The following is a 13,870-nucleotide window of genomic DNA, read 5'->3' on the forward strand; positions in this document are numbered from 1 at the left end:
AAAGCTAACCTTAAATAATGATAGCCTTTCAGCTTTTGTCTGGGAAGAGATTTGGTAACTTAATCTGCTGCCAAAGCGACTGAAAATCTTTAACCTATGCCACTTTAGCCTTTTCCTCTTGAAGATATCCACATAAATAAAGTCAGAACTCATGAAAACTGCAGTACATGCAGTACTTGTGTGTTGTTTTTTTCACTTCAGCTTGTGATCTCAGCAAAAATGGTTTCGAGCACCAATAAACAGTTCATTATTTCTGAGCTCCCCGAGATGCATTTTAAACAAAACTACCAGACATCACAGACCCCTCAAGTACCAAGTTGTGCCTCTGTGCACTCTCCCTCGTCTCCCCCAGCGAAAAAACTGCCAGCCCTGCCTGCTCGCCTTCTGATGCTTTCATGCTCTACAAACCCCATTTCCACCGAGCATTGCTGACTTGATGTCATGAAACTAAAATATGGACCTCAAAACATCAAGACAGCAGTCCCCGCCCATCAGCCCAAAAATCAGCCCTTTTGGAATAAATGTTCAGTCTGAGTTTGTTTTAAATATGCAAGAAACTCAAGTTTGTCACTGAGCTGCGAGTGGGGAAAGATCTCTTCTGACTCAAACAGAGACTGCTGATGTGAAAGTCTGTACACAGCTAGTGAAACTCCCTGATTTCCCATGTCCCATTGTGACAGGATAAAATCTGACTGACAGTATAAACACATGGAAATGGCACGAAACCATGGGGTTGAGTTCGGGCTACGCTCGCTTGCATCATTTTCGCATCATTATTGTGTGTTGCCAAATTCATATAGAAATGCCAAGAAAGACTCCTAAATTTAAAAAGGAAGCTCTGTTCTATCTGAGGAAACATGACACAGTAAGAGAGAGGAAATGGGTGTGAAAAACAGGACACGAAAGAGATGAAGGAAGTGGGATATGAGGAGGAAAATGGGCTATTTTTGACAGGGTATCTGATCAGGTTGTTGTCATGTTTATAAAAGACTGATTTGATGTAAATGTGAAGGACATGAAGGCAGAAAAAAAGGACAGTTGAATATATGCTATACTAAATTTAAGAGGTGAAGAGAACCCCCTGCTGGCCAGAGGCAGAATTTCGTGTTCTAGATTTTTAAAAAAGGTTAGAGTCAAAGCTTCTAAAAACAACCATCACAGAGATCAGCAAATGAAGATGATACGCGTCAGAATTTTTTTTCCAATATTGCTCAAAAGTTACAATTTTTCAGTCACGTGTTCATACCTTACAAGAATTTCAGTGCAATAGTCTTTATTATTATATACCGAAAACAGCAGAATAAAACATGGAATAAGGCATAAACCACAAAAGAACAGAAATAATACCATAATAAGCCAAATTTGTTTTAAATCACAACATTTTAAAAGTCAAAAAACTCACACATTTCAGTCTCAGTCACAATCACAAAATCCAAGTCATCGGTTTTACCGGCTTTATCTCACCAGGCGTGCATACGTGTCAAATAAATGTGCTCCACATTTTGCATTCCTGAAGTTTAAGGGAAACTCGGAAGATTATGTAGTATCTACATCACACTGCCAAATTACCTTTCTATAATCCGCTGGCCTCTGAACAGGTTAAGTGAGATAATCCCTGTCTAATCCTGATATCACTGCCTTTAATCTCTTAATCTCTTTTGTTAAACTACAGATTAGATCAAGTTTGCTGACAGGTGTGGAGGCACATGTTCGTGGTGAAAGAAGCACTTTAGGGAAGTAAGTGTAGTCATACAACTGCAAAAACAAAACACTGCTGTGTGCTGCCTAAACCAGTGTCACCAAAATTCTGCCTTACTGCATTCTCTGTGCTGCGGTTAGATGGTAAAGAGACAACTCAGGTCTGGGTGCCCACCTCATCTCCCAGAAATAATTCAGAATTTCATAAAGTAGCATAGTGACTTTTAATACAAGCAACTTTTTTTCATAAGTAGTAGTGGTTGGAGTTCAATCACTGGTCCGGGATATGAACACTACCTCTGGCTCCGTGCAGGCAGAGAAATGGAAGCTCTCTTTGTTAAGTGTCACCTATGACCTATACGTCCTCTTTACTCTTACATAAATAGACTGACCTTTAAGTAATGGGGAACCAAAGATTACAAAAAAATAAATAAACAAGAACACTGATTTTCTTTTTATGTCTCAACCAGCAATCAGGCCATTGGTAGTAATGTGGCTGTGAACACACGTTTTCTGGAGCGTATAATAGCTGACAATACAGAGGGACTTCAAGAGGCGCCAGTTTAGTTACAGGATATCCTTTGCAAAATTTACCCTCCTCCTACATCTACCACCCTCCTCATGTTGTTTATTTTCTTTTACTTTCTCCTCCACCATGTTTCTAATTGGTCTTGGTCTTCAGCTCTGCCAGCTTGCTGGTAACAAAGTTCCATTTGAAAGACGCATCCTCGTTGCCTCCTCCCAGCGAGACGTACTTGGAGAAGCTATTGTTGCTCCTTCCTCCCCCTTCACTCTGCTCTCCCTCAGTGACCTGCCCATCCTGCTGACTTTCCGCCCCTCCAGCCTCTATCACCCCTTCCTCACCTTCCCCTGTTGCTGCCTCGTTCTCAGCAGCAGCGGCGGCGGCCGCAGCAGCTTCGGCCTGTTTCTTGGCTGCCCAGTTGGATGCAAAGCTATCCCAGAATCCCGTGCGCCTGGTGGGTCGCGGAGGCTCCTCGGGCTTTGCTGCAAGCGGACTGAGAATTTAGACAAAGCAGTAGGTCCTTTAAATTATGAAACAACTGATGAAGATTTTTAGATTTTAAATAACTTAAGTTTTAAAATTACATGTAAATGCAGAGACTTTATAAGAAGGGCTTCAATAGTGATTAATCAAACAATCATTACTTTATGAAATAGACAAAAAAGCCAGATTTTGGCCAGTAAGTATCCTAGATTTTCAGAAAATAAGAATTTATGTCTTCCAATAATTATCTTCATTTCTATTTGTTTTTTATTAAACCTCCTTTTTCCCTTTCAGTTCAGTCTGTACACCAATTTTGGCCAAAACATTTCTTTGGGTCAGTGCAACGAAAGTAAAACTTCAACCTTATGAGTTACAAAATCTGATAAAGGTGTGATCTCAGTTGGAAAGTGTAAAGCTCTATTTCACCAGCAACATCAATGTTCATGAATGCATGTGAGAAGATAGACGATTAAAAACTCACTGGTCAGCGACAGGGGGGCACTCAGTCTCCTCTAGGAGCTGGTGTTCATCATCTTTGTTGAAGAGCGCTGATAGCCGATTCCAGCTTTTAGCTCCTGCCCCCTGCATCTTGACAAGGTCAGAGGTCAAAGTAGGGATTTAGTGCTGTCAAATATCACTTGACTAACGCTCCTCTGTCATATCTTTAGACATATGCTTAGCATGAACCTTTGCATGGATATTCTCACTTTACTCACTGCATCTGTGACCATTTTATAAAGTATTTGTGAAGCCTGTGTGATTAGCAAACGGACAGAAAATACCCTACAAGATTTACAAGCGCTGCCAGGGTTCACATACTTTCCTGGCCAGTTGGGAGACAGCATTGGGCCCCTCATCCTCCTGCACTGGACTCATATCGTTCTCCACCTCTGTGACCTGCAACACCAGTAAACAGAACAATATTTCATTAACCTGTCCACACACAGCGGTTTCCCAGTCTGGTCACAACAAACTGTCTGAGTTTAATGCACAACACAGAATCTGTGCACAGCAGTCGCCATCTGGTGCGTATTGTGGGTACTGCAAGCTGAAGCAGACCTAGCTTAAACACACATGACACTATTATATGAACTACTGGAGACTAAAAATAAATTGCCACCATAGAAAAATGTTTAATATTTCTTTATTAAAACTAACTTTAACATTTTGCACATTGTGTTTTAATTGCTTGTTTTATCTCTTGACCAACTTACTAATTACTTAACAGTAGTATTTCCACATCAGTGGATGTTTTGACATAAGGAAGACTGATAGTCAAACGCTTTAGCAGTCTCTAATTTCTTCTAATTTCGTGTGAAGCAATGGCAACTCAAATAGCAGTGATGACATCTCTGCATATCTATCAAGATGGAAACTATCTCTCCGGATTCCCTGTCGTCCTTGCCAATGCCCGGGCAGCTCAAGAGGCCACAATGTGAAGCAGTCAGCTGGCAGATCTGAATACGCCAGTGAGGAACCTGGCTATCTGTCTCGTCCGCCTGTCAGCCCGTCACTCACTGGAATGCCAACTAATCCGTTTGTTCAGCTCCTGTGCAGGATCGAATTTCTCAGCTCTCTGGAGATCTGGGTCAACGCAACACTGTTTCACGAGAACCAAGTCCTGCATCGAGTGCAGGTGTTGCCGTGAATATGATCAGTGGGAAAAGTCCAATCCAACAAAAACCACTAAAAAGAAAGTAAAATTACAGTTACTGATGCAAGGTACAATCCTTATTTTACTGCTGCATGTGTTCAAAGTGAAGCTTGTTTTAACCGTTTCATTTACAGCACGGATGTCTGACCCTTGGAAAAGGTCACAGCATAACTCCAAGACGTTCTGAGAGCTTTAAAAAGGTAGAAAAGAAAACTAAGAAAGTTACACATGAGTGTAATCGTCTATTAGTCCTTTCTCTGACTTCTTTCTTTTTGCGATAAAATGTTTTTATGTTTACTTGAGTCACCACAGGCATCTGAAATATGACTACAGACCAAGATTCAGTAATGATTTTATGAAAGAAGATACCAAGCAAAAGGGCATTCGATGACTGCTGAAAACATCCCATATTGTTTGCAGTGTTGCCTGTATTTTGGTTAAAAGCTGTTTTATTATTGCTGCGACTGCTCTTATGTATCTGGATTTCATTTTAAGTCCACATTTGTCTAACAGCAACTAATAAAAAAGTAGATTTGATGCACGTAGATTTGTATGCACATGTCAGTAAACACAGTTTCATCAGAGTCGACTTGCCAGCGTGCATTAAGGCCAGCATTGCTGTTCCCAGGCCGAACATCTGTCTTAAAGTTCCCATTGCATGGAAAACAAATCAGCCCTGCAAGCTCATCTAACGCTGTGATGAATAAGAAATGATCAGCAAAACAAAACCAGCTGACTTTCTGACTTCCGTGCCAACAATTATGTCAGCTTTCTTGTACTTTAAAGTGTTTCTGACAAACAAATTAATGAGTAACATGAGCAAATGTGGAGAAACGTGTATCTATATTCTGTACCTCCTCGGCAGTGTCCTCCTCATATTCGGGATTAATAGTCTTCAGCACTTTGCTTTTATAAACCTTCCACATTGGATTCATACTTGCAGAAATAGATGCTCAACACTTGAGGGCAAGACCTGTGAAGATGCCTCTGCGCTCCACCCTCCACCGAGTCTCCACGTCCACCTTCAGCTCAGTTGGGCCGACTTTGGCCTGTTTCCATGCGTAACGTTCTCAGCAGATTATAAATGCAGGGAACTTGTTCAGAGCTGAGGCCCAAACTTTGTCATGCTGCGTCTCCTGGTCAGATTATGTCTGTCTCATTAAGCCAGCAGGGCTGACAGCTGCTTTCATCCCCACAGAGTGTCTGAACAGGTAAAGCTAGGAAGTTGCGCTGCTTGTGCATCCGCCTACGCAGGTATACACACACACACACACACACACACACACACTAATTGTCAGCGTCACGGTACTGCCTTGGTTACCTGGAAACAGGTGTGGATTTCCTCATTCATATTTCAGAGGGTTTCTTTTGCAGAGCCAGAGGTCCATTGTCATCCTGTGCTGGTAGGATGGCTCCTATAACCTTGCCACACAAACACACCAATACAAACTAGTTTTTAAGAAAGTTGGAACTACTGTCTAAAAGGTAAATAAAATAATATAAATTCTACAAGTATTTAATTAAATTAGACCAAAGACCGCTTAATAAATGTTCAAAAGTGAAAAAGAAATCTAAAATGTCTTTATGATCTTTGCAGTTTACATGTGCAAACATAATTGCAAATGTTTCCCTGAACACAGGGTGTGCAGGTTGTCAGTGCTATGCAAATGTAAAAGGTTGTACATCTCCACCTTGATCTATTCTGTGTACATGAGCACAGAGCTTTGAGAAATTCATGTTCTGATAACATCCTCCCCCTCCTTCCACGTCCCGTCTTATTCAAGTAGCGAGCTGGAGGGGGGTTGTGTAAAAACGTGCAACAGTCGCTTGTAATCTGAACTGCATTTGAATTAACGCTACACACAGGTGCTCATGTCTGCTTTATTTATGGCAACTCATCTTTATACCATCCGTATTAACAAGTAACTCCTCTTTCACTGTCACCTGGCCACTTCCTCGCTGTCCTCCTCTCTGGCGCTGCTATTGGCTGCCGTGACAGATGAGACGAACACCAATCAAATTCAGGCGCCATGCAAGGTTTTTTGTGTTTTTTGTGACTGGTCGCCTGGCAACCCAAGCGGGCTAGTTTCATGTAGATAAAGAGAGAAGTATAAAGCTCTGATGACAGATTGGATTTCACCAGCCACAACACAAACAGCCGACTACAGAAACACGCCATGGTTTGCTCACCTGGCTCAAACGGACAGAATTTTAACTGTGGTGATAAACTCAAACATCAGTAGCATAACTGATCGCTATAAACGATCGCTGCAGGGAAGGATTGATCATGATCTTGATTATCAGCAGAGAAATTTGACCTATGCTGTTCTGTTGCCCTCCTGATCCTGGTTTTGATTACCATACAGACTTCCACAGTAATGAAGCTGTAAGGTCGGGTAGATCCATACGATCGGCGTGAATTATGAATGCAAGTGTATGGACGACACATCTACACATAAAGACGGGTGGAATTTGGTAATTTGAACAGCAGCCAGTTTGGGCAGCCTGAGGAGCTCAGGTTTCAGATGGGAAAGGTCACACCCAGGGATTTATCAGTTACCGCAGCACACACAGGCAGTAGATTATTATGTATGACTGACATGTTATGACCTACATATCTTTTGAAGCATTACAAAGAAAGCTGGAGAGTATTGTAACCAGTATGTGTCGGGATATTAAAATAGATCAAATTAATCTGGGTGTCGCTGATAAACTGGTGAAATGAGGCTGATTCAACATAGTCTCACTCTATCTGGATTTAAAGTGCATATCACTCCTCAAACTACAGTTTTGAGACGTTTACATCAGACATATTTTTCTGAAATAAACTTGTCAGAGGAGAAATACGAGCACAAATCCATCTACCTGAGTACTGTACTTCAATAAAAGCTTGAAATATTAGAACGTTTTTGTGATATTTTACATTCCTAACCCCTTACATTTCAATTCAGTTTGTTTGTAAAAGAAAATAGACACGTATAGCTGCAGATCATTGCACTGATAATACCCCTAAGCTTTTAGACCACAGGTGCTTGGCTCAGTTATCATTTTTATCTCTTTATAACCTTATAACAAGATACATTTTTATAAATAAATTAAAACTGATCAGAACTGAGTTCAGCTTACTGGTGTGCGGCCTTCCACAACAGTCCCAGTTTTCCATGTGGTCCATAGGAAAATTAATTGCCTAACCTTGTTTTAGACTATTTAAAAACACAGCACTAACTGGGGCTTTCCAGCCCTGTGAAGGACTGGCAACTTGCACAGTGTATACTTTGCATGTGGCCCTGAGTCAGCTCCAGCCCTCATCGTGAACTGGATAAGTGGTTTATAAAATAGATACACGGAGGCTTTTCCATTGAATATCAAGAATTCTAAAGTTAGAGAGGCAAAGTCGAGATGAGTAGAGCAGGGATAGTGGATATAATGAAAAAAGGATGTTGAATATGGAACTGTGAGGTAAGAGGAAAAGAGAAAGATCACAGAGGAGGTTTATGGGGAAAGGACACGGAGAGGGTAGGGTGAGATGGAGGCAGGTGATCTGCAGTGGGAGCAGCCGAAAGAAGAAAAATAGAACTACAAATTCATTTTGATTATATATTTGAATAAGTTTATTACCTCCTCTATCGGTTCTCCACATTAAACACAGACAGCCTCAGATCACCACTAGGTGGCTCAAGAATCCTCAACAATGGTGGACATTAGTTTCAGAGAATCCTGAAGTCGCACTCATTTCCTTTTTTCAAATGCTTAATGATTAAGGCTGTGATTTTATCCCACACAAGCACAAAAAAACGGAATAAATAAGAATACAATGCAATATAAAGAGGATACCTACTAGTAGAGAGTGTGATTGCATCAAATAGATTTTTGTTATTGAAAGCGGGAACAATAGGATTTGGTTGCTTTACTAGTCACCCTATTTGCATTGCAAATAAACTATATAAATAAATACAGGTAAGGGCTGAAGTCAGGGTTCTGGTGGTTGATTTCACCTTCTTGGCACTGTTCATTTAAGTTAATTCCAATTTCTGTTAGGCCCATTGTATTTGTATCAACTTCTGACAGAGGACCAACTTTTTGTATTGTGTATATATAGACACAATCCAGAAAAGCTTTCTACCTAAATTTAGGCCACAGGTCTTTGTCTCAGAGCAGTTTATTTTGCATTTGAATTTCAGAGAGAAGTATATTTGCATTTCAGCGTGTTCTCCTTAACAGAGGGTGGCTACCCAAAGACAGGAACTGGTCTTTTCTATCATCAAAGCATAAAACCGATAAAAATGGACTAAAGCCGGTTTTGATACTTTGAGTGCTCACAATAGTTTACCTATGTGACTCTCATGAATAGCTAGCAAGACAAAAACATGAAAATAAATCTACTATTCTTGATTTCATGATACCAAAGAAGGTTTACCTATGTGGAGCTAGATAAATACTGCCTCCTTTCGGTTCTTGCGAACACTGTGTGGTCTGCAGGAGGTCCCTGAGTTCATCCATATGCGTATCATATCACTTTTGACCACTGAGGGGCGACATATGAAATAATTTCCTGCTTCAGTGGGTTATTTGAGAGATTAGGAACACAAAGTACAGAACACAGTGTACTGAATGTCATCCATATACTGCCTCTGCATGCATGCTACAGTGTTAACATGCAAGCCTCTCAAAAATCAGAGATATTAACAAGTGATGTGCAGCATCGTTAATAATCTAAATGGAGCTGCACAGGAGATGCTTCACCACATTAAGTTTTCTGTGCATGATGCTACATTTTCCTTTGCAATGCCTGAAATCACAGCCAACTGAAATTAGTAAGATTTTGATATATGTAAGCTAAACAAAAGGCTCTGGATATGCTGAAGCTCTATTGTCTGAGCAGACATCCCACCACACAGGAATGTCATTCATTTCAGTGACTAAGCTTAAAGCTGGTTTCCTCTGTCAAGCTTCTCATTGTTGTAAAGCTGATATCATAATCCCCTTTTCATTTTATCATACAGGAATTTAACTGTAGTGATATTAAAGAAGTTTGCATCTTAATGCTGAGATGTTCTTACTTTATAACCCAACGCATTTAATTAACCTCCATTCATACTGTAGGTATGTAGTATATTATTTATTGTGTATTTTATTAATTGTCCTTAACCAAAGTTAAATGACAAAATATTTGTGTATATTTATGCAAAACGTCCCGGAGTAACTTCATTGTAGAGCCTGTGCAAAGAACATTTCACTGCATTTGTACTTATTGACACTGGCCTGTTACATCAATCTATAATAAGGCATCATTTTGTTATCTCATAGGCTTACTGATTTTATATAAAAATATTTTCAAAGAAAAAGATGCACTAAATTAGTATCGTAAATCTAAGTCCTGACGTTGCACTACAGCGTATTGTTGCACTCAGTACAGGTGTAAAAAAATACCCTTAAACGATCATGTGTATTGAACATGTGCTGTTCAGGAAAAACACCCACAAGTCAGTGCAGGTGAACCGGTTGACCTGCTTTAAAAAAAATACATTCATAACTACTTTGGAGTTAATGCCCTTCACTGCAGGCATTGACTCACATCTGCGCTCTCCCTTCTTCTAACCTCCCCAGCTACAGTATCTTGTCACAAGACAAGATACTCATATTCGCTGCCATGAGTCTATTTAAGAGTTTGTTGTTCAGCCTCCTGCAGCGACTTGGAAGGGAAAAGTCAAATTCCACTTCTGTGTGCGCAGATCTGCGAGCTATAGCGCTGATGCATGTGTAAATGCACACCGGACAAAATGTTTCTACACCAAAGGAGATCTAAGTATAAAGACAGATTAATGCACTAGTGGCTGTTTCTCCCTAAATAAAATGTTATTTCATTTTACAGCTGTTTAAAAATGGTGACATGTGGTTGAACGGCTTCAGCTGGTGACAAGCATCAAGAACGTCCTGGGAAAACAAAGATGTCTGGTTACTCTAGGGGAGCATGAACCTAGAGGCTCTTTGCTATATTTATTCTGTGCAGTGTCTGAAAAACCTGAGTCATAAACTGCAGTGTTGAAGATCAAGGCAAACACAGCTGAGAATTTTAGACTAAAAGGATCTGACATTCAGTTTTAAACTCTGAGAGTGATTTGCTGATGTTCACTGCTGCAGCGAAATCTCCGTGTGCAGGTCAGTAGGTCAGAGTGCACGAGCGCTCTATGCTCTCTTGCTCATGCAGTTCAGCACATTAACTGAAAGATCTGACATTTTGAAAAATACGTCTAATGGCTTTTTTAATACGAGGTGAAGAAGAAGCATCAGCAGAAATCAGCCTGTCATATTGAAAAAAAGAGAAATTACAATGATGGCCTGGAAATGACCACACGAAAACGTACAGTTCTGGTCCACAGTTTACATCCACTCATCACAGGCGTGAATGTCATGGTAATTTTGGGATTGTAATGATTTCTTTCAGCTGCTATTTTTCCAGCATGGAATGATTCACAGCATACATCTGTGAGTTCGGTGCACACGTTAGAATTTGAGATGTTCTCTAATCCACACAGGGTCAAAAGTATACATAGAGACTCAAACATGTGCACACACTCTCTTAAATCTGGGATACTTGAAAAGGCCAAAGCCTATTAACATCTCATTGATCGTTATTGACTACAAATGGTAGTTTCTTTTTGCCAACATACAAAGGGGTTTGTTTGACAGCACTCACTGGAGTTAGCAAGACTTAGGGAAATAGTAAAGTCCAACATAAGAGCTGTAAAATATCCAGCCAGTATTAAGCTTACTGATGGCTGCCAAAAGCATCTGGTTGAGGTGCAACTTGCTACAAGACACTGCAGAGTATGGCAGCTGCCAGTTATCTCTTTCAGGACAACCAAGAGAAAAGCACTAAACAAAAAGGTCACCCATCACAGACGTACAAATGCAAAATTTTCATTTAAGGAGGTGATCAAAATTATGAAAAAATACCCCATATTAATATTTTGTACCAGACTGTTAACTGCCATGTTTGCAGGAGAAAAGGGCCCAAACACATGACACTGAGACAGACTGAAATAAACAGAATAAGTGACAAGAACCCAAAAAATTCAGTCAATGCCAAGAATAAACCTCAAAGAGACACTGAAACACAAACTGTGGTGAAGAACAGGCCTATTTATACACGCACACACAAGGTAATCAGGATATAGGACACAGGAGGGTAACGGGACACAGGTGAGAACAGTCATGCAGTTAAAGGAATTGTGATAAAGAAACAGGAGGCAAAATAAGAAGTGAATAACAACCACACTGAAACAAGGACACACAGGCCGTGACTGGACAAAGGGGAAGACACAAGGGAGATGAGACAGAGGGGAAACATATAAACGATTACAAGGAGTAAAGGCTTGTGATACTAAGAAATTACCAAGAATCAAACGCTAAATCTAAAAAAAAAACAATACAAAACTAAGAAGTAAACAAAAGATACCTAAAAATAAACAAGACTTCAATTTCTGGAAACTAAAAACCCCAGGTCAAAAGGCCCGGAGGATAACAGTAAATATGTTCATTCTGTGGGGGTCGACACACTTTTGGAGCCTCAAGTAAGCATTCAACTTTTACCCATTAGCTTGATTTTTTTTTAGAAATGAAGTTGCTGCTTGGCCAAAACATAAGACACGTGTGTAAAACTGTCCTCTTTTTTTGCAGGAAATAGTAAATTAAATATTCCCCGTCAATTAATGAACTTACCAACTGATTTTAGGTAGCTCCATCTCCACTCATTACAGCTAAGCTAACTGTCTCTGCCAGAGGTAGCCGTACATAATTCAGCCACCAACTGACTTCCCTCAACGTCTCTTACTTTCATCTGATTAACTCTTAAAGGCTTGAATATGTAAAAGATTTTTTTTACAGAATATTGAGGAAAGGTTACTAAAAAATCAAAACAGCTTATCTTCCCAAATTGGGGAAATACATGAAAAAAATCATGAAAAATTAAACACTGTTTGAGTAAATTAGTGGATGTTTATAAGAAAGAAACTACACGTTTCTTGTTGAAAGGACCCTAATAATTTATAATTGTTTTTAAAACATTCTAACCTCCTAAAATGAGTCGGGTAGAATCAAAATGCACGCTTTGTTTATGCAAATGAAAACATGGCTAAATGTAAATGTAATAGATCACACGGGTTCTTAGTAAGGCGTGGTGAGTTGCATAAGCTTAAACAATAAAGTATAGCACCAAAAAGCAAGCAAAATAATCAGTGAGAATCCTTACAAGTAACCAAACAGGCATGTTTTGATCATTTACAGCTACCTGTAAGAAGAAACACACTGACTTTGCACCGCAACATCAGGCAAAATGCTTGTGTGCACGAGTTTTTTTGTTATTTTTAATCAGCAGTGATATTGATCAGCGGTGTGCACGTTGCATAAAATTGTGCATCCACGTGTTTTTCTGTATTCTACATTGCATGTTTCTTTTACAAGGATCTGCAGGCGTGTGAGTTTCAGTGCAGTTGCTTCCTGTCGTGCCAGCAGTTGTGTAACACACAATAAAATGCCCTTTCAAAGCTCTTCTTACCTTCCAAAACAAGCTCGTATTGTCGTTATGTTTCCATCATCGTCATTTTGGCATCAAGCTCCTGGTTTACATAAGAACTCTCAAGGTTATTTGTAGCACATTTTTTTAACAACTTAGCAAAAATGCATACAAAAGGACACTTTTGAAGAAAGTACACCTCTAACTTTCTCATTACTTGTGCAATGCTGCAGGTAGATTTCACAGTTAGCAGTACATGCAGTGATTGCAAAGGGCATTGCATTTGAAAAAGCACACAGTTTGCAGTCTAATCATATTCCACAAATGAGGAAGTGTGGAGACAGTGAAGAGGTGCAGCACAGTAGTGCAGAATTTAGCACTGTCATCTACCACAACATCCTGCTCAGATTGGGCCTTTCTGTTTGCAGCTTGAATGTGTTCCCTGTGAATTGCACAGGGAATTATGCCCACAGTCCAGAGACATGCACGTTAGGTTCATTTGAGATTTGAAACTAGTTTTAGGGGTGGATGTGAGAGAAAGTGGATGTGTGTTGTTTTGGCCCTATGATTGACTGGTGACCAGTCCAGTGTGTACGAGTACCTGTGGAAATGAACCCAGCTCTAATCCCAAGTAACCTATTTTATCAAAAAGAGTAAATAACGTAAGGTTCCAAAGCTGCAAACTGTTTTGGTGTGGCTTTTAGTGCACCCGGCCAACTTCCACATCTGCAAAGGTGTTAAACAATATACTGATACACTATGTACTACCATCCAGATGATATCTTTTTCAAAGAAAACCTCAGTTATTTAAGCAAGGCAAAGCAGAAACCACACTTCCACATAAAAAGAGTTCAGATTCGAAACGTCAGTTCATTAACTTTTTAAAAGGTTTGGTGCATTGTGAAATGACAGCTGGGAAACACCTTTGAAATATGACTCAATGTTGAAAGACAGTGGTGTTTCCTAGAAAAGTGGTTCTCTTGCAATTAAATCCACA

The 13,870-nt window shown here is 39.9% G+C and overlaps 1 protein-coding gene across 1 annotated transcript; it reads right to left on the minus strand.

Moving 5' to 3' along the window:
- Positions 1–1,283: 1,283 nt before the first annotated feature.
- LOC146378090 (uncharacterized protein C1orf232) lies at positions 1,284–5,539 on the minus strand. Its single transcript, XM_084944782.1, has 4 exons — positions 5,213–5,539; positions 3,524–3,601; positions 3,186–3,292; positions 1,284–2,714 (listed from the first exon to the last, which is right to left on the minus strand). Exons 1-4 carry the CDS (start codon positions 5,291–5,293, stop codon positions 2,360–2,362), a joined length of 621 nt encoding a protein of 206 aa, XP_084800908.1. The 5' UTR covers positions 5,294–5,539; the 3' UTR covers positions 1,284–2,359.
- Between the last annotated feature and the right edge of the window lie 8,331 nt (positions 5,540–13,870).

This window comes from Perissodus microlepis, chromosome 11 (genome assembly GCF_051167445.1).
Source record: "Perissodus microlepis isolate ML-2025 ecotype Zambia chromosome 11, ASM5116744v1, whole genome shotgun sequence".
Classification (NCBI taxonomy): Eukaryota; Metazoa; Chordata; class Actinopteri; order Cichliformes; family Cichlidae; genus Perissodus; species Perissodus microlepis.